At 44.2% G+C, this 22,879-nt stretch overlaps 1 protein-coding gene across 4 annotated transcripts in view; it reads left to right on the forward strand.

Annotated features, from left to right (window-relative positions):
* Positions 1–470: 470 nt before the first annotated feature.
* The window catches only part of MYOCD (myocardin), a 92,657-nt gene continuing 70,248 nt past the window's right edge, over positions 471–22,879 (forward strand). For 2 of the 4 annotated variants that reach the window (XM_070389522.1, XM_070389520.1), the window contains exon 1: positions 475–948. Coding sequence is in view for 3 of the 4 variants with exons in the window: in XM_070389520.1 (XP_070245621.1) it covers positions 894–948 (55 nt within the window). In the remaining variant the exon portion in view is untranslated. Of the gene's footprint in view, positions 949–22,879 lie in introns of all 4 variants that reach the window. The other 2 variants (XM_070389523.1, XM_070389521.1) reach the window with 2 other exon arrangements.

Below are 22,879 nucleotides of genomic sequence, written 5' to 3' on the forward strand. Positions count from 1 at the left end.
GCATTGAGCCCCGGCTGGATCTGCAGCCATTCTGACTCCTAGAAAAATGAAAGGCGTTTCGTTTTCTCCGTGGACGTGTGTCCAGGTTTGATACGGGAACTGCGGGATGTTTGTTCGGTCTCTGCCTCTGCAGACGGGGAGAGAACGTGAGGACCCTGGGAACCCTGGGATCCTAGGTTATTTGTCAGAGCTCCGTGCGCCCCGGGAGCGCGGGAGCGCAAGTGTCCCCCTGGGGTGGTACACACACACAGCCTACAGCACCCCCGCCGTCTCCCAGGCTTCGGGCAAGGAAAGTCCGCTCCCCGGGGGTCCCCACCCTCCCACCTGGCCCGCCCCCTACGCGCCGGGCGCCGCGCCCCTCCGCTCCTCTTCTCCCCGGCTCCGCCCCCCGCCCGCGCCCCCGCATCCCGGCCTCCCACCCCCGCGCAGCCCGAATCCAGACCGGCTCCCGGGACTCCGGCGGCTGAGAGTCCCGGGCGCCGCTCGCTCCTCCTGATTGGTTGAGCTCCTGTCAGTAGTAAAAAAGGATCAGATAGCAAACTGGGGACCTTCATAAAGGCGTGGTGGGGATGCTCGAGGAGCGGGCAGCCTATGACATCAGCCGCGCACGCCTGGGATGCCCGCGGCGCCCGGCCAGACCCCGAGGAGGCGCAGGGTCCCGCCGGCCGAGAGCGCAGTAGCCCCGCTGCGGCGAGGGGGGAGGCCGCCGCTTTCCGGGGACACTGGTTTCGGTCCCTGGCTGCCGCTGTACTCCTACCCAGGGGAGCTCGAGGAGAGTTGGATGAATTCTGGGTTGTTCACTGCGGTCAGCTGAGCTCCCGGGAGCCCGTTCCTGGTGGACATCAGGGGGCGTCTGGCTAAGGGACCAGCGGCTCTCTGAGACTCAACTCAACATGACACTCCTGGGGTCTGAGCACTCTTTGCTGATTAGGACCAAGTTCAGATCAGGTAGGGCGAAGACACTGAGCGTTCCTTCTTCAGCTCTTCCTCCTCTTCTACGTCTCAGCTGCACACTGCTTCCAGTGCGCGTTTCAGAGCCCGCCTTGGCTCCTGCACCTCTGTCCCCCAGAAGCACATTTGGGAAGTCAAGAATTTTATGAGCCTGGGTGGTGGGGCGGGGAGGGGGGTGGCTTTCATGTCTTCTGTTGTCAATGCTTTGAGCCGCAGAGCGTGGTTTGGTTTGTGAGAAGGCCAATCCCTTTATTTTTGTTTCTGTATCTGTGTCTAGAAAAAAAAAAAATTAGTTGTGGGGGGAGGGTGCATCCCAAAAGGAATAACCTTGAAAATGAGCTCATGGGGATTTCAGGTTTGAGAGCTGAGAACTGTGAGAAGATGAACCTGGCGCTGGACATTACATACAGGAGCCACTTCAAATGTAGCTAATCCAAACAAATGTATTTCCCAAAAAAAGTCACTTGGGGAAAGTAAAAATAGCAAATTTGGAGCGCACCAAGTATTCAAAATGACATCACTGTAGGGAAAAAAAAAGTCTAGTGCCACAAATATTTTTTCCCAAACCATCTGATATTTATAAATGGAGACTTTCCCCCCAAATTTCTGTCCCGATAGAGAAACTTCTCCGCGGACACTGAGGGAAGGTGAGTGGGGGAGGAGACGGGGCCTTTAACTGCCCCGCAAACAGGCCGCTGCGTGTACTCGCCCCTGGAAGATATTGGTGTGCGGGTCTGCACGCCGAGACAGGGACAGTTCTTCAGTTCTTTGTCAGCAGCTCTGTGTAGAATATTGGTTTTAGAAAAGTGGTGACAAACCGCTCAATAAATGGTACAGCTTCTACCTAGAAGATGCCATGTCTGCATGCTCAGTCGCTGCAGTCGTGACTGACTTTGCAACCCTGTGGACTGTATCGCGCCAGGCTCCTCTGTCCATGCGATTCTCCAGGCAAGAATACTGGAAAGGGTTGCCATGCCCTCCTCCCCGGGAATCTTCCTGACCCAGGGATGGACCCCGCACCTCCTGCATTGGGAGGCCCGGGTTCTTTACCACTACTGCCACCTGGGAAGCCCAGAAGATGCTGTGAGTTACTTTAAACTGTGGTGTGAACATTGCCCATAACAGGTGTTATAAGGATGCTGGCATAGTTTGCTAAGTTTTCCATAGCCTTTCTACATGGGACCACTCAGCATGTCACTTGGAAGGAGGTTACAAAAAATGAGAAGAGTGGATGCTGTAAAGTAGGGCCCTCTGGGACCTCCTTAGGTGCGCCTGGCTTTTAGATGTCTGTGGGATCCCATGGAGATTTTCTATGGCTCTGTACTGTCAAAGCGAGATAAAAACCTGAGAACTTGGGCTCAAGACAAAGCGCCCTGAATCAAGACTCAGCGCCCTGAAGATCCGGGGCGAGTCTGTGAGGCACTACGTTCTGCAGCGGAGTAATCCATCCTTTCCGTGGTGAGGTGAGGTGCTTGGTCCGTTAATCCACTAGAGACACAGAGACACGGCCACCACTTCGCAATTTGGTCGGGACCGCAGGGCAACACTGCCACCTTTCTGAAGAACAGAGGATGTGAGTTTGTTCTGTGAGAAGCTCCACACATTTCCGATGCGCCCTCACCAGTTCCCTGTAGGGCCAGGGGAGGGCCTGGTTTGTCTCTGGATGGATTTGGGAATGTACTTGATAGTGGAATTTCGAAACAGGCTTGTCAAGCGATGCTTCCTTCAGCTGCAGTGCAGAGGAGAGGCGGACGGTTCTCTCAATTCCTGCCTTGGTGGGCTGGTGGAGTCCTGTGTCTCCCAGGCAGATCTTGCAGACCTGGACCCTGGAGCTTCTGAGAACTCCAATGGCAGCCTCACTTTTGTCGTTCTTGGTTTGTTTGTTTGTTTTAACTTGGACATGCTTTTGTGTCACAGAAAGTGTTGCTTTGGGAAAACGTGCTATCAAAGCAGACAAAGGCAGGCTTAATCTTCTACTTTCTATAAACAGAAACAGAGGGTCTGAAAATGGACAAAGTGTTTTGGTCATCTGAGATGTTAGGAGTTGATGATGTCTTGAAAGATAGAGAAGAAGACAAACTGAATGTAAAACTAAGTAGGCATCATTTTTCTTATGTGATTATTCTTCCTGGAGATCATTACTGCTGTAGCTGCAGGAACACAGAAGTCTGGCTGGCAGCTTGAGAGCACAAGGGCCTCTTCAAGAGTCCTCAGTTTACTTTATGGCTAACAATGGATCAAGAAGCCTCTTCTCTGTTTTGATTTCTCTCTCTCTCTCTCTCTTGTTTTCTTTTTTTTTCTACTCCTTTTCTTTCACAAACTGCTCAAAATGTAAACTTGTAAAACTCCATCTCACTGCTAATGTTTGCTTTGATAGTAGATTCTGGTGTATTTCATTTAAAATGTTTCAAAAAGCAGGAAACAATTGTTCTCTGATCATAGTAAGATGGTAGGACTGGTTTATAAGGGAGCAGATAACTGTTTCCACTCTGAAACTAACATTATGGTAACCGTTTCCAACTGACTTTCTATAAACTGTATTTGAGTGACCTTGTTATTGAACTATAAAGTCTGCTACCGGAGCAATACGCATGAAAGTTTACATGGACAAACATGTTTAGTGATCTAAATTCATCCTACTGGAATGCCAGACTCCCTGGATTTTTAGCAGGTACCTGTTCTTATCAGCTGTGTAACCTGAAACCTTAGATAAATTACATAATTTTCTCTGCCTCAATTTGTTTTGTTTGAATAATAAGAAGAATCATAAGATTGTTGTGACAAATGTGGTAATACAAGCAGAGCATTAAAAAGAAAATGCCTGGCACTTAGTTAGCCCACACAAAAAAAATACTGTTCTATTATTCATATTCATTTACAGGGTGGTCCTAGGTTTGACATTTCTTCCCTGTGACTCTTGGTTGCTTCATCTGTAAATGTCTAGGCTAGGTTTGGTGATTTCTCCCACCCTTGAGAAACATTTTATGGTTCTGTGAAAATGCAAAGATTTAGAATACGTAAAACTGTGATCGGGCTGTGTGTCAGTTGGGCATACATCATAGGCAGTTTACTTACATGCAGTCATTTTAGTGTTTTTGAATTAACCACATTTTATTGTATTCCATCTTCTAGTTATGTCGATATCTGTAGTCGGTATCACTGTTGATAATTTTCCTCATTACCATAATCCTCTGCCAGGAAGACACAAGGACCCATATGTGTGCACACATGCACACACACACACACACACACACACACCATGCACAAAAGATCAAAAGGAGAGAGAGAGGTCCATTAGTGGGTTTCCCTTTTAAAAAACTATTGTGTTTCTTTTGCTTTGTTCTCTTTTTCTCTTCTTCCCATTCAAACAGCTCATACCAAGGTGGACTCTGGTTTCTGCCATGACCTTGACTCTATCCCCCAGAAATTTAGGGTTGTCAATATTTAGCAAATCAAAATGCAAGATCCCTAGTTGAATTTGAGATAAGCAGTGATTAATTTTTTAGCCTGTTGCAATATTAGGAGCATACTTTCACCTACACTGGACATTCTGCATTTTCTGTGGTAGCTGGGCTATAAAACTATGTATATCACCAAATTTAATTGGTCTCTTCAGATCTCTTTTTTTTTCCATCTACAAAATAGAGGATTTGAGTGGTTCATCTTTGCAGTCAGTTTTTAAATTTTCCTGAATGAATAGCCTGAGTACTTTTGTAAAGTTTTAGTGTCTATAAGCTTCATAAAAGCATCACTATGTCATTATTTAACTGTCATATCCTTGGGGAACCAGACATAGAGTAGATGTTCAGTAAGTTTGTCTTGCGTGGATTGATGAATAATTCACACCTGCCATCTTTATAATTTGTTGGTTTTGTTCAGTCACTAAATCGTGTCTGACTCTTTTGTGACCCCACAGGCCGTAGCCCGCCAGGCTCCTCTGTCTATGGGATTTCCCAGGCAAGAACACTGGAGTAGGTTGCTATTTCCTTCTCCAGGGGATCTTCCCAACTCAGGGATAGAACCCACGTCTCCTGCTTTGGCAGGCGGGTTCTTTACCACTGAGCCACCAGGGAAGCCCTGACTTTATGATTAGCCCATTATTATCCTAAGATTATTCTGAAGGCAGTCTTTTCAATTGCTTCATATATTCAGTGTTCTTTTCGTAATTTGGAATTTTGCGAGAACTAAACACCATAGCCTGGGTAGCAAAACAACAGACATTTATTTTCTCTGGGGGCTGGAAATCCAACATTACCATCATGGTAATTTTCTGGTCGGAGTTCTCTCCCTGGCTTGCAGACGGTCGCTTTCGCACTGTGTCCTCACATGGCAGAGAGGAAGATAGGCAGACAGACAGCGAGCTCTCTGATCTCTTCTCATAGGACCCTGATCTCATCACAAGGGGCCCACTATCGAGTCCTCGTCTAAACCTAATTATTCCCAAAGGCTTCATCTCCAAGGACATCCCTGATGGTCCAGTGGTTAAGACTCCAATCTCCCAATGCAGAGGATTTTGGTTTGATTCCTGGTCGGGAAATTGGATCCTGCATGCTGCAACTGAAACCCAGCCAGCCAAATAAGTAAAATAAATAAACCAAGTCTGTAAAAAAAAAAAAAAAAAATACTATCACATACGGAGGTTAGGGCTTCAGCATGTGAATGTGGTATGTGGTGGATGGGTGGGGGGCACAGTTCAGTCCATAAGAACAGCTAAGGTCACATACTCATAGGCCCCAGGGGTTAGGATGTGCACATCTGTGGGGAAGGAGACATTATTCTACCTTATGATAGTAGCGGCCACTATGCCATTCCTCACTGTAACCCCTCCACATGCCTCTGTCCTACAGACTGTACTTCAGCCCTTTTCCCTGCATATGGATTGTCCAGCCTTAATCCCATTGTTGTCCACAGGGTGGTCCCCAGAAGACTCATTTCATAGTATGTTAAAGTTGTTCAGCAGGAAATTTGAGGGATGCAAGGACTTCCTTGGTGGTCCAGGCATTAAGACTTCACCTTCTAATGCAGGGGGTTCAGGTTCGATCCCTGGTTGGGGATTTCCCTCTCAGGGAAAAAAAACAAAACATGAGACAGAAGCAATATGGTAACAAACTCAATAAAGGCTTCTAAAAAAAAATAGCTCACATCAACACCAGAAAATGGAAAGAGGGAACAGAGTATAGTGAAAAATTAAATTGGATTTTTAATTGCAGAATTTCTGAAGACTTTACTATTTCTAATGTCAGTTATGAGCTTCTAAAAGGCAGTGATTCCCAGGCATGTTTCACCTTTATTCACACAGCACCTCAGAGGGCAAGTTTAGCTGGACAGACACATCATGGAAAATTTTTTCTGGACAGAGAGCCTCACAGTTTCCGAGCGTGATTTCTCTAACGGGGTTAATCTCTACACATAGGTCGCGGACAGGCCCTCCACACCAGCCAGGTGTAAACTCTGATGCTTTTCCTTCCCCCGCCTCACTCCTCAAACCTCTGTTATTTATTGTCACCAATGCCCCATCCCAGGAATATCCAGCAGAGGCTTATATATAATGCCTGTCCCCTAGGAGCTCACAGGCCACCTGGAAAGTGCTGAAAAATGCTATATGAGAGTTACATATTTATGTATTCATTCAACAGACATGCATGAGATATCTCTTTCCTGTTGCCCTTGTAATGGAGTCTGTGTTAGGAGCTGGGAGTCTGTTTGGGGAACAGAAAAGACCTAGCCCATGTCCTCACATGGGATGTTAGAGCCAACCCTCTAATTCTCTGTGTGTGATTCCTTTAAGCTGTGCTGTCTAAAAATCCATGTGACAACACAGTTAGCTGGATCCTAGAAGATGAGTGTATTTCAAGTCCTAAATAGGAATTTTAAATCTTTTATAAAAACTAGAGGGGGAGGACTTCCCCGATAGTCCAGTGGTTAAGAACTCGCCTTCCAATGCAGGGGGATGTAGGTTCAATCCCAAGTCAGGGAACTAAGATCCCACATGCTGCAGGGCACCACAACCAGAGTGAAGCTGGCGCGATGCAGCCAAAAATAAGTAAATAAGTAAATTTTTTTAAAAAGCTAGAGGAATATTCAGTCAGGTCACCTGCCTGAGACCATTACTTTCACCTCATATACTCGGAGGCGGTTGGCTTCCCTAGCATCTTCATTACCATGGCAACACTCCCAAATTCCCCTCCACACCTAACCATCCTTATTATTATCCCTAGCTCTAACCACTACAGCAGACACTAAACTTTTTACTTGGTTATTTGTTTATTTGTCCACGAGGGCAGGAATTTTTGTTTGTTCCTTCATTTTCACTGCTTTCTTCCCTGGCACTGAAAACGGTGATGGGCATAGATTAGGCACTGTTAAAAATGCCTTGAATGAGTACATTTTATTTTCCCACCAAAGACTATTCAGAAACAATAAAAGTAAACGGGGTATGTTTTTATATATATTTTAGGCATATTGGTGTCAAGGGTAGGGGCTTAAAACTAGAACAACAAAAAAAAGAATGAGTGGATATAAATACAGAATTCTGAAAAGTAGTTGCCTCTGAAGTGGGAGACACGGGGAGAGTAGATACGAATGTGGTCCAAGGGAAGAGAAAGGTTATCACGATGCTGGTTTTAGCTTGATTGGTGGTGACATGCATGCTGATTTTTAATCAAATGAATTAAATTGAAAGATGCTTGCTTCTTGGAAGAAAAGCTATGATAAACCTAGACAGCATATTAAAAAGCAGAGATATCACTTTGCCAACACATGTCCATATAGTCAAAGCTATGGTTTTTCCAGTAGTCATGTACAGATGTGAGAGTTAGTCCATAAAGAAAGCTGAGTGCTGAATAATTGATGCTTTCAAATTGTGGTGCTGGAAAAGACTCTTGAGAGTCCCTTTGACTGCAAGGAGATCAAACCAGTCAATAGTAAAGGACATCAACCTTGAATATTCATTGGAAGGACTGATGCTAAAGCTGAAGCTCCTTACTTTGGCCACCTGATGCGAAGAGCCAACTCACTGCAAAAGACCCTGATGCTGGGAAGGACTGGAGGCAAAGGAGAAGAGGGCTGCAGAGGATGAAATGGTAAGATAGCATCACTGACTCAGTGGACATAAATCCGAGCAAACTCCGGGAGACAGTGAAGGACAGAGGAGCCTGGCATGCTGCAGTCCATGGAGTCGAAAAGAATCAAACACAACTTAGTGGCTAAACAACAACATTCATGGGTCAGTGATGACAATGTGACCTGTACTAAGGACAATAATGAATCCAATTTAATGTACCTGGGATCTTTGGAAAAATGAAAATGTTTTTTAAGACCATAAAGAGTGGCCTTCCTCTTTTATCTGCTACAGTGCATGATAGACACAGTAAGATTTTGTCAAATTGAACTGAACCAAATTTAATGGCTTCTGATCTAATTGAGTTGAACTGGACAATTAATAGAATTGCATGGCAGATGTCCAAGTGCTCAACTGGAGGGATAGGGTTTCATGTACCTCAGAAAAGCCAAACCTGAATAGGAGGTGTTGGAGCATAACGTAGTCTTTCATCTGCTTCATTCTCATGTAGCACGAGCGCACTGGTCCTCTATCGGATAGTGACTAGCTGTCTTGCATCTCTGCCTGGATCAGGAAGGTGAAGTCAGCAAGTGTGTTTCCCAGGTACCAGCCTTTGAAGTCTTATGCCCGCTCTCCAGTGGGTAGAACTTAGACCTATGCAGGAGCCCACACACCCACTCTCTGACTCACAATCTTGGGAAAGTCAGCTCAGCTCACTGGGTACCTGTTTCCATGCTGGCAAAATGGTTCCTGCCATTTGTGAGGGAAAGACCTTCATAGAATTACTGAGGCTTTCTCTGCATTCCCCATGTGAGAAGGGATTATTTGATCTGGTGGCTTGTGAATTGCACAAGAGAGAGGCATGGAATGGTGAGTTCGATAGACATACATAAAATTTTTTTTAATTAGTTAATTTTGGGCTGCACTGGGTCTTTGTTGCTATGCACAGCCTTTCTCTCGTTGCAGCAAACGGAGGCTACTCTCAAGTTGTGGGGATGGGCTTCTCTTTGTGGGGGCTTCTCTTGTTGTGGAGCACAGGCTCTAGAGCGAGGCTCGGTAGTTGCGGTGCATGGTCTTAGCTACACCATGGCATGTGGAATCTTCCTGGACCAGGGATTGAACCCATGTCCCCAGCATTAGCAGGTGGATTCTTAACCACTGAACCACCATGGAAGTCCTAAATATGATTTTTAAGACATCAGCACAACCATTAGCCAAATAACAAATTTTTGCAGTCTTATGATTTAAGTACTCAGATTTTCAGCTTTATTGAGCAGAGAGCATTTATTTAAATCAGCGATTTGCAGTCATTTCCATCCTGACATCATCCAGAATAGCTGGTAAGTCAAGCTTTACTTAACTAGATTTGAATTGCTTTAAAAAATTTTTTTTTTTCTGTCACACTGCATGGCTTGTGGGATCTTCGTTCCTTGACCAGGAATTGAGCCCACACCTTCTTCAGTGAGAGTGCAGAATCCTGACTGCTGGACCACCAGAGAATTCTCTGAATTAATATTTTTAGGTAAAAAACAAGGATCTCCAAATTTTGTCACAATAAGATGTACCATTTATTCCCAGAAATTTAGAATAAATAAAGCTGATTCCTGACTTTAATTTTTACAGAGCGTAGCAAAGTGCTCCCTGGAACCACTGAAGAAAGAATCATTTCTTTCTTTTCTCCTGTTAGTTGAAGGAAGATAAATTCTCCTATTCCCCTATAGATACTACTAGAATACTTCTCTTACATTTCAGCCACTCCAGTTGATGTTTGCTGTATTCAGATACCTTAGATCATTAGAGAAAGCAATAGGATTCAAGCAGTAGAAGCAGTGGATTAAGCCACTGTAACATTGCAAAATGTATTTATTGGGTCCCCATCTAGAACCTCAGTCATCACTGGGTATGTGTAGCAATGGTCAGTGATTACAGCCTGTCAAATTCTCAGTATGTCTTGCCTAACATCTCCATCTGAACTGCCTCTCAAGTAAGTTATCCAGCCCTCAATCTGCATCTCTTTCCCCTTAGACTCTTAAATGGTACAAAGGCATCAGTTCTTTCTCATTAAATATAGTCCAGTAGCCCCCAGGAATGTCCCTATTCCACAGATAATGACTTGAAAATACCCCATAAGCAGCTTTTTACTTTCCTATTTCCGGGAACTCTCCTTTCAGGAAGTCATTCAATTTTGTTGTCCTCACGACTGGTTGGTCTGGCTTCTTATCCGAGGTAAAGTTCCACATGGAACTTTTTTTTTTTTCCTCTCCTTTTTTTTTTTTTTTTTTTTATTTTATTTTTAAACTTTACATAAGTGTATTAGTTTTGCCAAATAATCACATGGAACTTTTTGATACTCAGTTTTACAGAGAGTAACTGATGAGGCATAAAATGTTAGAAGAAAATTTTCTTTAAATTTATTTATTTTTCAATTGAAGGATAATTGCTTTATAGAATTGTGTTGGTTTCTACCAAACATCAACATGAATCAGCCACAGGTATATTTATGTCCCTTCTCTCTTCAACCTTCTTCCCACCTCCCTATAAGACAGTTTTAAATTTAGTGCCCTCCCCAAACACAGAGAATTGTCAGTAAATGTTATATATTATCTCATTTCTTGATCAAATGGCAATTAAAAAGCATTCGTTTATTTTTTGTATTTTTAAAATTTTTATACAATTTTTAAGTTACTTTCCATTTATAGTTATTACAAAATGTTGACTATATCCCTCATGTTGTATAACACATCCTTGAGCCTATTTTATACCCAGCAGTTTGTACCTCTTAATCCCCTACACCTATACTGGTCCTCTCCCTCTTCTCCACTGGAAACCACCAGTTTGTTCTCTATATATGTGAGTCTGCTTCTTTCGTTGTTATAATTTAGGTATTATGGCTTGTTGTATTTTTAAAATCCCACATGTCAGTGGTATCATACAACATTTATCTTTTTTTATATGTCTTATTTCACTTAACATAATGCCCTCCAAATCCATCCATGTTGCTGCAAGTGACAAATTTTCATTCTTCTTTATGGTCAAGTAATATTCCACTGTGTGTAAATACCGTGTCTTCTTCATCTATTTATCTTTATCCAGGTGTTGATGCACACTCTGATTATTTCTATATCTTGGCACTTATAGACAATAATATTGTGAATGTTGGGGTGTGTGTATCTTTTCAAATTAACATTTTTTTTAATGTATACCCAGGAGTGGAATTGCTGAATCATTTGGTTGTTGTATTTCTAGTGTTTTGAAGAACTTCCATACTATTTTCCGCAGTGGAGGCACCAATTTATATTCCCACCAATAGTGCATGAGGGTTCCCTTTAAACAGAAACTACTTTGAAAGTTGAAATATTTTAAACTCAGCAAATTAGGGATCAAAACATACCAGAAACTACCAGAAGTGCTCAAGCATAGAATAAAGTCTAAAAAGACCCATTCTCAGTGATGATCTCCGGGTATCTAGACAATAAGTAATTTTTAATTTTTCTTATATTCTTTCTTATATTCCTATATTCCTTATTTCAAAGATCTATTCAGTGTCTCCTGCATCTTCTGTAGTCATCAAGAATAACTTGGGTGATTCATACATTAGCAGTGGGCTTTGCTTGCATGTTTATGTTTAAGCCATGGAGTCACAGGAGATAAAGATTCCTGATGGGAAGAGCTGCTGAGCCAAGTTGGCTGAATACCTGGGAGGTTGAAGTTGTTATAAATTCCCACTAATCCAAGAGCATGTTCACATTCAAACTACAACAGAGAAAACCTGGTCCCCAGCTGAGACTGAACACTGACAATCCCTCTGGTTAATTTATGTCGGAAAATTCCAATATGTATGTTGTGATACAGACCCTGCTGTCTCATTGACCTGGTTCAGATTGTGGCTCCTCCATTCCTGATCGTGTGAACTTGAGCATGTTCTTCAAGCTCTCCTCTTATCCATCTGAGAACATGGTACCAAAAACTGCCCGCTCTGTGGAAATTTTGTGTGGCTGTAGTGAAAAGGCAAATAAAAAGTACTTGATCTAGTACAGGGATGTGCTTGCTGTTGTTCAGTTGCTAAGTTGTGTCCAACTCTGGGACCCCAGGGACTGCAGCCTCCAGGCTCCCCTACCCTTCACTCTCTTCCAGAGTTTGTCAAACTCATGTCCATTGAATCAGTGACGCCATTCAACCATCCCTTCTTCTGCTGCCCCCTTCTCCTTTTGCCTTCATGTGTCTATAGACTTCAACAAAGCTAGCACTTTTATTCACAGATTAGTATTCATGATTTTATCCTTGCTGCTGCTGCTGCTAAGTCGCTTCAGTCGTGTCTGACTCTGTGCGACCCCATAGACGGCAGCCCACCAGGCTCCCTGTCCCTGGGAGTCTCCAGGCAAGAGCACTGGAGTGGGTTGCCATTGCCTTCTCCAATGCATGAAAGTGAAAAGTGAAAGTGAAGCTGCTCAGTCGTGCCGACTCTTAGTGACCCCATGGACTGCACCCTTCCAGGCTCCTCCGTCCATGGGATTTTCCAGGCAAGAGTACTGGAGTGGGTTGCCATTGCCTTCTCCTTACCTACATCCATATACTATAGGCTGTTGTACAGTATTTTTAAATACCTTTAATATTATTATAAAATATCATATTGTTTGTAAATTACCAACCACTAGCCTCTGATGATTATGTCATAAGATTTGCTGCTAACTCTCTTCATTGCTTTCTTTTTTTAAAATATCTTGTAATGTGGACCATTTTTTAAATATTTATTTTTATTTGTTTATTTATTTGTCTGTGCCGCATCTTAGTTACAGCATATGGGATCTAGTTCCCTGACCAGGGATCGAACCCAGGCCCCCATATTGGGAGTGTGGAGTTTTAGCCACTGGATCAACAAGAAAGTCCTTGGACCATTTTAATATCTTTACTGAATTTGTTACAATATTGTTTCTGTCTTATGTTTTGGTTTTTTGGCCCTGAGTCATGCGGGATCTAAGCCCCACCCCCCAGCTGGGAATTGAACCTGCACCCTCTGCATTGGAAAATGAAGTCTTAACCACTGGACAACCAAGGAAGTCCCTCATTCCTTTTCAACCCCAGGTGGTGTTTGCAAGTAATACAGATAATCATTATCACTGCAGCATTTGCAATATATTCTATAAATGTTTTATATACATACTATCACTTTCCCTCTCTTTCAAAAAAAACTTTTTGAGGAAGACATTGTTATCATTTTCATTCTCCAGACAGAGGTGGTGGTTGTTCAGCTCAGGTCTTAATGTGTTTCCGGTGAGAGCCGAATCTTGCAAGGTTACCAGTCAGCTCTAAGGATGAGCATGGCTCATGACTGTTCTTCCAGCTCCCCTGATATCCCAGATCCTCCACCTAGACAACTGAAAATGTCATTCTGTCTAAAGCTGAAACCAAGGTGGAGAGCTCTGACTACAGGGAGCAGTGCCTGGGGTTCAGACAGCAGTCTGCTAAATTATAACATCTTTTATTTTTATGGTGAATTAAACTCTCAAGTCGTTGTGCCTATATCTTCATAACAACTCTGTGAGATTGCAGAATTGGTCGTGCGGATGAGGAGACCTGAGGGTCAGGGATGTTAAGAAATTTGCCCAAGGTCACTTAGTAGATTTAGAAGCAGAGCCTGGGCTCTGGGCTCCCAGAACCAAGTTGGCCACGTGGTTCCTCTGAGGAACACACAGCCAGGGGGAAGCCATGGGGATGGTGCAGAGATGGGTGGACGCCTGGCTTTTTCAAAGCCAGTCACTCTCAACAAAATAAATGGTCCTGCTTAGAGCTGTTTTAGCAGGAAGCAGCTATCTCCTCTGGCTTCAAGACAGAAAGGACTGAATTAGGAGAGGTGGAATTCAGCAAGTTCTACTGAGAGAACTGAATAGGCATAGAAACAAAGGAGACTTTGGCTTCGGTAAAACACCACCCTCTGCAGAAGTTTCTGGTCTTAGCACATAGACTAGAACCCAGCACCATGGAACGTCCCAGAGACAGGAAATGTTCCAGCTAGAATACTGGAGTGGGTTGCCATTTCCTCCCCCAGGGGATCTTCCCAATCCAAGGATCGAACCTGCCTCTCTTACATCTCCTGCATTGGCAGGCATCTTCTTTGACCACTTGTGCCACCAGGGAAGGAAATGGCAACCCACTCCAGTGTTCTTGCCTGGAGAATCCCAGGGACGGGGGAGCCTGGTGGGCTGCCATCTCTGGGGTCACACAGAGTCGGACACAACTGAAGTGACTTAGCAGTAGCAGCCACCAGGGAAGTCCTGAAATATTATTTTTGATTGTTGCAAAACCTTGTTAAAAAAAAAAAAAAAGGGCCAAGATTATTTTCTAATGTGTAAAAAATTGTAATATACCTACACTTTCTATTTTCCCTGTATCTCACAATGTTTCCCATGACAGGTGGGCACTGGCAGGTGGAAATGCGAGTTTCTTTCCTCCAGAATCCCCCACCCCCAGCATCAGCTTTCAAGGAAAGCAGGTCAAATAGCAGGTGCTGGTCCGCACAGGCCCTTCCCGCCTCCCCGGGCATGAGCGCGCTGTCCGCCTAATTCACTTGTGGCTGGAGGCCACGGAACACATAAACAGGCAGGGAAAGCCTCTGGGAGGAATCTTGATGCCCAAATGGAGCCATTTGTCTTTTGAAATGATTGTTTGAAATTGTTTATGTCAGTTGCTGAGTTGCTGTTCTGCGCTCCAGGGACCTGTTTGCGATGGAGGAAAAAATTTCCCCACGGCTGAGCGGGCAGGGCTCAGTGGGCAGTTCTGATGACAGCGTGGCCCGAGGCTGGCTGGTCCTCCCCACACAGGGAGGACTTTGGGGACACGCACCACAGTCCTTTAGAGCACCCCAAGAATGATCACGTGCTCACTGCTTACTGAGTACGGCTATTAGCACATCACGTATATGTTACACGAACTGACTCCTCACAACAGTCCTAGGGGGTGGTACGTTGGCCCCCTGTCTGTCCCCCCACATTCATGGATGGAGAAATTGGAGCACCCAGCCCCAAAGGACATCTCATAAAACTCCACGAGTAGTAAATGGAAAAGCTGGGACTTGAACGCACCTACCCCTGGCTTCAGAGCCCACGTCTGTGACTCCTGCCCTGTACTGCTCTTCACAGGCATCTAGACTGGCCAGAGCTGGCTTCCTCGTCCCATCCCCCCTGCCAGAGAGCAGGTGAAGAGCCTTCGGTCCCCTTATTGACGTCGTCAGCCCCACGGGACGTCCACTCGAGGCCCGCGTTCCTCCTGTCTCTAGTGTCTTGAAATATTGTAACATAAAGCCTTCGGCTCACAGACCTGGCAGCTGGCTGCGTGAGAGAGAATTCCTTTTGAGGCCTGAATTAGTCTTCTTCAAATGTTTTGACAAACTGAGAGCATGGTGCTTAGGGAAAGGGTCGCTTTGCAGTGTTTGTGTGAGCAGACGTCGTTCTCAAACAACTCGACTCTGTGCGTGAGGCTTAATCATTGAAACAACCGCGTGGTCAGCCCGAGCTGGGGCTCTTGGCATGTGAACATGCCCATGGTTTTCTACCCGATGTGTGTCCAGCGCTGGAAGCTGACCTGAATTCGTGTGTCTCCTTCTGTGTCTCAAAGGAAGTAGAGTCAGGACGTCTTGTGAGGTGAAGAAAGAACTGTGGTGCCTGGCCCCAGCCTCTTTCCCGTGCTCATCCATGAGGACCGCTCAGGCCAGTCTAGCAGCCCCTAGGCTCCCCTTCTCCGTCTGACCACAAAGGGTTACTTCAGTCACCCGATGGTCATTTTCTCCTCCTCTTTCTGGGTGTCCCCAGACATGGATGGGTGGACGGTCCACTTCTGTCCTTCTTGGTCACTGTGACCCCTTGGCTGCATGTCAGTGCACAGGGTAAGTGGCCAAGGGAACAGTTATTGTTGGTGCCTGGACTCTGAAGGTGAGGAGCAGAGTGTGCTCAGATGTCAACAGGACACACGAAGATAATCCCTGGCTTTCAGCCTTGTTTGAAAAACACGGCCAGGGTTGGGGCAGGAACAGTGTAGACAACCTGGCCTAAAAGGCCACCTTCTCTCAGCTCTCATCAGCTTGTGTCCTCTGTACCAGGTGGGCTGATGCCTGTGTACCCCAACCGAGACAGCATCAGACCCACAAGTGATGCAGGCTGCTCCTGGGAGGGCAGTTTGTCCCAGAGTTGGAAAATACCAGGTCAGTCGGTTCAGTCGCTCACTGGTGTCCAACTCTTTGCAACTCCATGAACTGCAGCACGCCAAGCTTTCCTGTCCATCACCAACCGCCAGAGCTCACTCAAACTCATGTCGGTCGAGTCAGTGATGTCATCCAACCATCTCGTCCTCTGTTGTCCCCCTATCCTCCTGCCTTCAATCTTTCCTAGCATCTGGGTCTTTTCCAATGAGTCAGCTCTTCACATCAGGTGGCCAAAGTATTAGAGCTTCAACTTCAGCATTAGTCCTTCCAATAAACATTCAGGACTGATTTGCTTTAGGCTGGACTGGTTGGATCTCCTTGCAGTCCAAGGGACCCTCAAGAGTCTTCTCCAACATGACGGTTCAAAAGCATCAATTCTTCGGTGCTCAGCTTTCTTTACAGTCCAACTGTCACATCCATACATGATTACTGGAAAACCATAGCTTTGACTAGACAGACCTTTGTTGGCAAAATAATGTCTCTGCTTTTTAATATGCTGTCTAGGTTGGTCATAACTTTTCTTCCAAGGAGCAAGCGTCTCTTAATTTTATGGCTGCAGTCACCATCTGCAGTGATTTTTCAGCTCAAAAAAAAAAAAAATTCTGTCACTGTTTCCATTGTTTTCCCATCTATTTGCCATGAAGTGGCAGGTAGAGGAAAGGATTCTGAGGCAGGCCACCTATTGGACAAGAAGAGAGCAGTTATTTCAACAGTCTGTGTCCAACAGTATCAGCTTCCAGCCCAGAACATCACTGAAACTTCTGGGGGTGGTCCTGCTTGTTACTTTCTTTCCTTTTTTTAAACATCTTATTTTTTTAATTAAATATTTATTTATTTGACTGAGCCAGGTCTTAGTTGCAGCATGTGGGAATCTTTAGTTGCAGTATGCTAATTATTAACTGAGGCATGTGGTATCTAGTTCCCTGCCCAGGGATCGAACCTGGGCTCCCTGCATTGGGAGCCTGGAATCTTAGCCACTGGACCACCAGAGAAGTCCCTTGCTTGTTGCTTTTCACAAAACCATCCACTGGCCTGTGTCCTTGAAGACAGTGATGTCAAAGTCAGGGGTTGTACCTGAAGGTCGGTTCAGCTAAACCCAGGGTGTGGTTGTTTTTTAGTTGCTCAGTCATGTCTGACTCATTTCAACCCCATGGACTGTAGCCCCCCAGGCTCCTCTGTCCACGGGATTTCCCAGGCAAGAATACTGGAGTGGGAAGCCATTACCCCTCCAGCAGATCTTCCCGACCCAGGGTTAGAACTCATGTCCCATGCATTGTGGGTGGATTCTTTACTGCTGAGCCACCCAGGAAGCCCAAAACCCAGGGTGGAGGTCAACAAAAGAAGTTCAATGCCTACATTATGGACAGATATGACTGCCCCTTCTGAGGGGAGAACCTGCAGCTGGCTGATGCTCTGCTCTGTCTAGGGCTTGAGGTCCTTACCTGGCCCCACAGAGAGAAGATGCAACATTAACACCACTCAGAGACGTTTCCTGCAACATGCCTATCCCGGCTTCCAGGCTCTGCCAATGTCACACTTTGCAGTATATGTTTTGGCCACCTTTACAAACCCTGGGTCCATACCTTAGGGATTTTGATTAGTGAACCAGGATTTAAAAATAGGTCTCAGAGCTTTGCTTGCTTGTCCTGGTAACTTTCCACTGCCACCGGCTGTCCCTCTTCAATGCTAATCAGTAGGGAGCATCTTGGTTTGCAAACAGTAGAGAATTAAATAGAATTCCTGAACAAGCTTAAACAGAAAAGCTTATAAGCATACAGGGATGTCTCATGGAACTCAGCAACAGGAACGTGATTGATCCATAGAGGAGGATGGGCTGGAATTGGGGACTGGAACACCCTCCAGCCACACTCTCACTGGCTCTTTGCATCCTGTCAGCCAGGTTCACCATCTGTCCAGTTCATGTGGTTGAAAATGGCCACTCCTCACAGCTCCAAAATAGACATCTGTCTCCCAGTCCTATTTCCAAAATTTCTAGGGAAAAGCCCAGCCTCGCTGGGTGAGAGGCCATCCAGTGGGAACATCTTGGCTACACAAAACCCATCTCTGTAGTAGGTCAAAAGAGCATTGCCTGGTAATTCAGTGGAAAACCATTCAGAAGGGAACGGAAGGCAAGTATCACTTGCTTCTCATTTTCTCTTTTATCTTTTACTCTGTCAAAATCTCCCCTTCTCATCGGGGAAGCCAAGTCTTTTGGAAACGGAAATTACCATTGCACACACACACACACACACCCCCCACACACACACACACACAGACACACACAAAGTAGGCTGTAGTTTAGTGAAATGGAAAGGTAGCAAATTAAGTGTCATGGGCTTAACAACTCCATTTATTTATTTGTTTAAGTTTCCTGGGAGAAAAGACCAGAAAAGTCTCTCTGATTCAAAATGACGTGCCACTTCCCATTCACCATATACCCACAATTGTAATTGTTTAACATCTTTTCCCTCCTAGGCTGTAAAATTTTCATAGGCAGAGCCTGTGACTGCTTTATTTGCAGCCAGATCTTTAATACCTAAAGTGGTATCTAGATGTTTAGGAAGAGATCAGTAAATACTGAGTGGATAAAATGAAAGATTGAACAATGTTAACCCACTCGCCTTTCTGCCAATGAAAGCCTTGCCTCAGAGGCCCCTGACAGACTTACCAATTTTGCCACCAATAATTACAGTCACCGTGCTTTAGTGTTTGTCGTTTTATTTTTATCTTTTTTTGCAAAAGCCTGGGGAAAGAAATTGTCATGTAAATTTGATTCAACTGTCTCTGTCTCTCCGTCTTCGATTTATTATCAAGACACAGTGATTCCTCTTTTCCATTTGTTTCTCAAATTTTACCTCTCCTCTCTGTTCTCACCATGTCTAAGTGAACTTTCTTACTTTGCTAATGGATCCTGATAAGGGTCTTCACACCAGCCGTGTCTCCCCCATTCATTGTAATCACAAGATTATTTGTCCTAAAATCTCAATGTTACCATATAACTGTGCTGCTCAAAAAATACCTTCTAGAACTATGATATGACATCCCTCATAGGTAGAATCTAAAAAGAAATGATACAAATGAACTTACAAAACAGAAAGAAACTCACAGACTTATGGTCGCCTAGGTGGGGAGGGGAAGGAATAGCTAGGGAGTTTGGAAAGGTCATGTATACACTGCTCCACTTAAAATGAATAATCAACAAAGTGCTACTGTACAGCACATGGGACTTTACTCAGTGTTATGTTAGCCTGGATGGGAGGAGGGTTTGGGGAAGAATGGATACATGTACAGATATGGCTGAGATCCTTAGCTGTTCACCTGGAACTACCACACCATTGTTGATCAGCTGTGCCCTAATACAAAAAAGTTTAAAATTTAAACTCTTAAAAAAGTTTAAAATTTGAAAAAATAACCTTCTATCTTTCTACAGGATAAAGTCTGAGCAGTACAGCATAGAATTCAAGGCCCTCTGTCCATGAACCCCACTTCCTTTTCCAGTCCTATCTCTTCCCACCCCATAGTAGGATCCCTCTCCTGGAACAAGGTGATATTCTGGGGTACACTCCATAGTGGGTGGGGTCCGATGCAGGATTATAATGTGAGGCCCTGTAAATGGTTACAATTTCAGGTGGTGAAAACACAGAGTTAGACTAAGCACGGGGCCCTTCATGGGATGCTGGTGGCAGGTGATATGCTCACAAAGCTGGCACTGGACAGGAGGTACCATGTTGATTCCATATTCTAGTTTTCAATGAGTGCTTCTTCCCTTGATCAGCAATTCCCTTTATCAGCCCTCTTTCTAATAAGATTCTCCCTTGAAAAAGTAAAGGTTCTGTTCTTTTATCCTTGGTAGCCTCCTATGAATATGGATGCTTTAATCATGTGTTGCCTAACACTTTATTTCTCTGACTCATGTGTGGGTGTCTTTTCTTCCTCACTAGATTATTCACACCTTAAATTACTGTATATCATGGTCAGTGTCTGGAGATGCCTCAGCCTATAGCAAGGAACCACTGAATCCTTTTTGAGAGACTGAGTTGGTAGATTCATGCAAGATTGTGTGATCATCAAATTGGCCTGGGGTCCCTAAAGATTTCTGGAGTCTTTGTAAAAGTGATAGTATTTGGGGTCACGTTTCCTTCTCGAGATTCATTTCAAGACCCAGCATTTCACATCTGACTTCTTAGAACCAAAAAGGAAAAAACTGCCTTTTTCCTGCAGTTTGAACATAATGCTTAGAACTATTCCAAGACATGTCGCATCATCTCATGGGGAAAACTCTTGAGATTAAGAAACATCTCAGTGGCTTGAATTTGGAGACATACAAAGAAAGACCCTGGTCAAAGATGAAGCCAAGGGTCATGAAATATTAACACTCCAAGGGACCTCCGGGATCACCAGCTCATCTTTCTTGTTTTAGTAGAAGAGAGCCGAGTTGTGGAGAGGTGACGTATCTTTGACCAAGGTCACACAGCTATTTCATGGGAAGAGCAGGGCCTGGTCCCCTGAACTCTCTTCTGACTTGCAGAGGACATCCACTGATATATTTCAGCAGACAGAGTTCTGGTGATCTTCTAACTGCAACCCATAAGTATTTTGCCTGTGTGCAAAGTAGGAATTCTGTATAGATGAAGGTTAATTTTTGAATGCAGTTCACTTTGGTTTTCTCTGGGATTCTGGACTTTGACCTCCATTATCCAATACTCAAATGATTAAAAGAATTCGTATTTAGACAGAGGGCATGTTGCATATGCAGGACTTGAAGAAAGTATAGAGCAACGAGAGTAAAAGCAGCGCTATAGGTCTGATGGAAAGATGGCTCTCAGGGTTACCAAGGGATGCTGATTGCTAAGTAGGGTTCAGAGGATTCTACTGGGAGCCAAGAGCCCACTGTAAGAAGGTGATGCAGAAAGAGAGCAACAGCCAACCACCATCTGCTGGTGAGAAAGGCTTCCCTCTGCTGCTGTTGCTAAGGAACCTGGGTGTGGTCCTCTGAATCCGAAGCTTTCCTGCATCTTGTGAGGCTTTATACCCCTGCAAAGAGGTTCAATGGAGAAGGAAATGGCAACCCACTCCAGTATTCTTGCCTGGAGAATCCCATGGACAGAGGAGCCTGGTGGGCTACAGTCCATGGGGTCGCAAAGGGTCAGACACGACTGAAGCTACTGAGCACACAAGGACATTCAAAGGACAGAGAAGGGCTGGAGAAACAGGGTTCTGCTGAGGCAAAGGTAGCGTCGTAATCCACCCCTCAGTCCTCACTCCGTGGATAAAATCAACCCATCTGTTCCTGAGCAATGTCTCCTTGGCGGGTTGAGACTTTTTCAGATCAAAATCACGAAAGTAACATATTTAAGTTGGAAGAGATTTAGAGACGATCCAATCCAATGATTTTTCAAACTCTGATTCTTAGAACTCTGACATTTCACAAGAGGTTCTGCTTTTATTGTGCACCCTGGTCCTGGGTGTTGTTTTGTTTTTGCTTTTCCTTCCATGTAGGATTTCAGCTTGGGAAAACAAAAAGTTTTCAGTGATTTTTTTTAAGTTTGAGAACACCTATTGCTGACTTTGTCTGTCCTGTCCTTCATGGGAAGGGAGACTGGGGCCCAGAGAGGACCTCCTTGTGTTATTATTTTGAAATGTTGTTGGAAGAAGACTCTTGGGTTCACTCATCAAAATTAGGGAATTGCTTTCACCTTCCCTGGTAATCATGGCAGTGCCATTGTTGGGCTGGATTTTGTGGAACATTAGAAGAAAGATGATGACGATGAATATATGATTCATCATATATATTCATATATATCCATATGAATATATATATTCATATAGATGATGAATATATGATTGGTTTAGTGAGTGCATGTCTTCTGTTTATCATTCACTTTCCTTGAGGTTTTTTTTTTAATTTATTTCTCCTCCCACCCAAAAATGACTTACTAAATGTAAAATAAATAAAAGGTTATGATGTTTGTTATGTTTAAATACAAATTAATTTAAAAATTGGGGAGAAAATCTTGTTAATCCATGCATTCTGGTGTTCTTTTAGAAAATATGACCATTCTTAGAGGCTGTAGAGGTGATGGCAAGTTAGCTGCACAGAGACCATGGGTGAGACGAGGCTAAGAGAGATTCACTTAAGAAAAATGGAGAATTTGGTAGGGAAAGAAAAAAAAGTTGAGTGGCGGAAGGGTGGAACAGAAAATCAATCAAATACCAATAATATGATAGTCTTAGGAAGCCATTGTTTCCATGGCAGCATGGGAGGAGTGGTGGGTAAGGATAAAGATGATGCTCTTTGTAATAATTTTTTTAGATGGACCAAATAAAACTTTAATGCACAGATCCCAGAAATTTCTTTGGGATTCTTTGTGTGATACAACTGCATGGGCCCATGTCACATTCTAGACAGAAAGTAATAAACAAGAATTCACAATTGCCAAAGAGCTGGGAAACACTAAGACACGGGGCCCATCTCCTGCTTCCTTTCTGGAGCAGGACTCATATGCCCCTAATCTGACCCATCTTTTACATTCTGTTAATTACATATGAACTGAGAGCCATCACTGGAGTACTTACACAAACACAAATACTCTTCTTACAATAAAAAATTAACCCTCTGTCCTACTCTCTTTCTTCTTTACTTCCTCTTTCTACCTTTAGCCCATCTTTGCTTT

Source organism: Bos mutus, chromosome 19, assembly GCF_027580195.1.
Source record: "Bos mutus isolate GX-2022 chromosome 19, NWIPB_WYAK_1.1, whole genome shotgun sequence".
NCBI lineage: Eukaryota > Metazoa > Chordata > Mammalia > Artiodactyla > Bovidae > Bos > Bos mutus.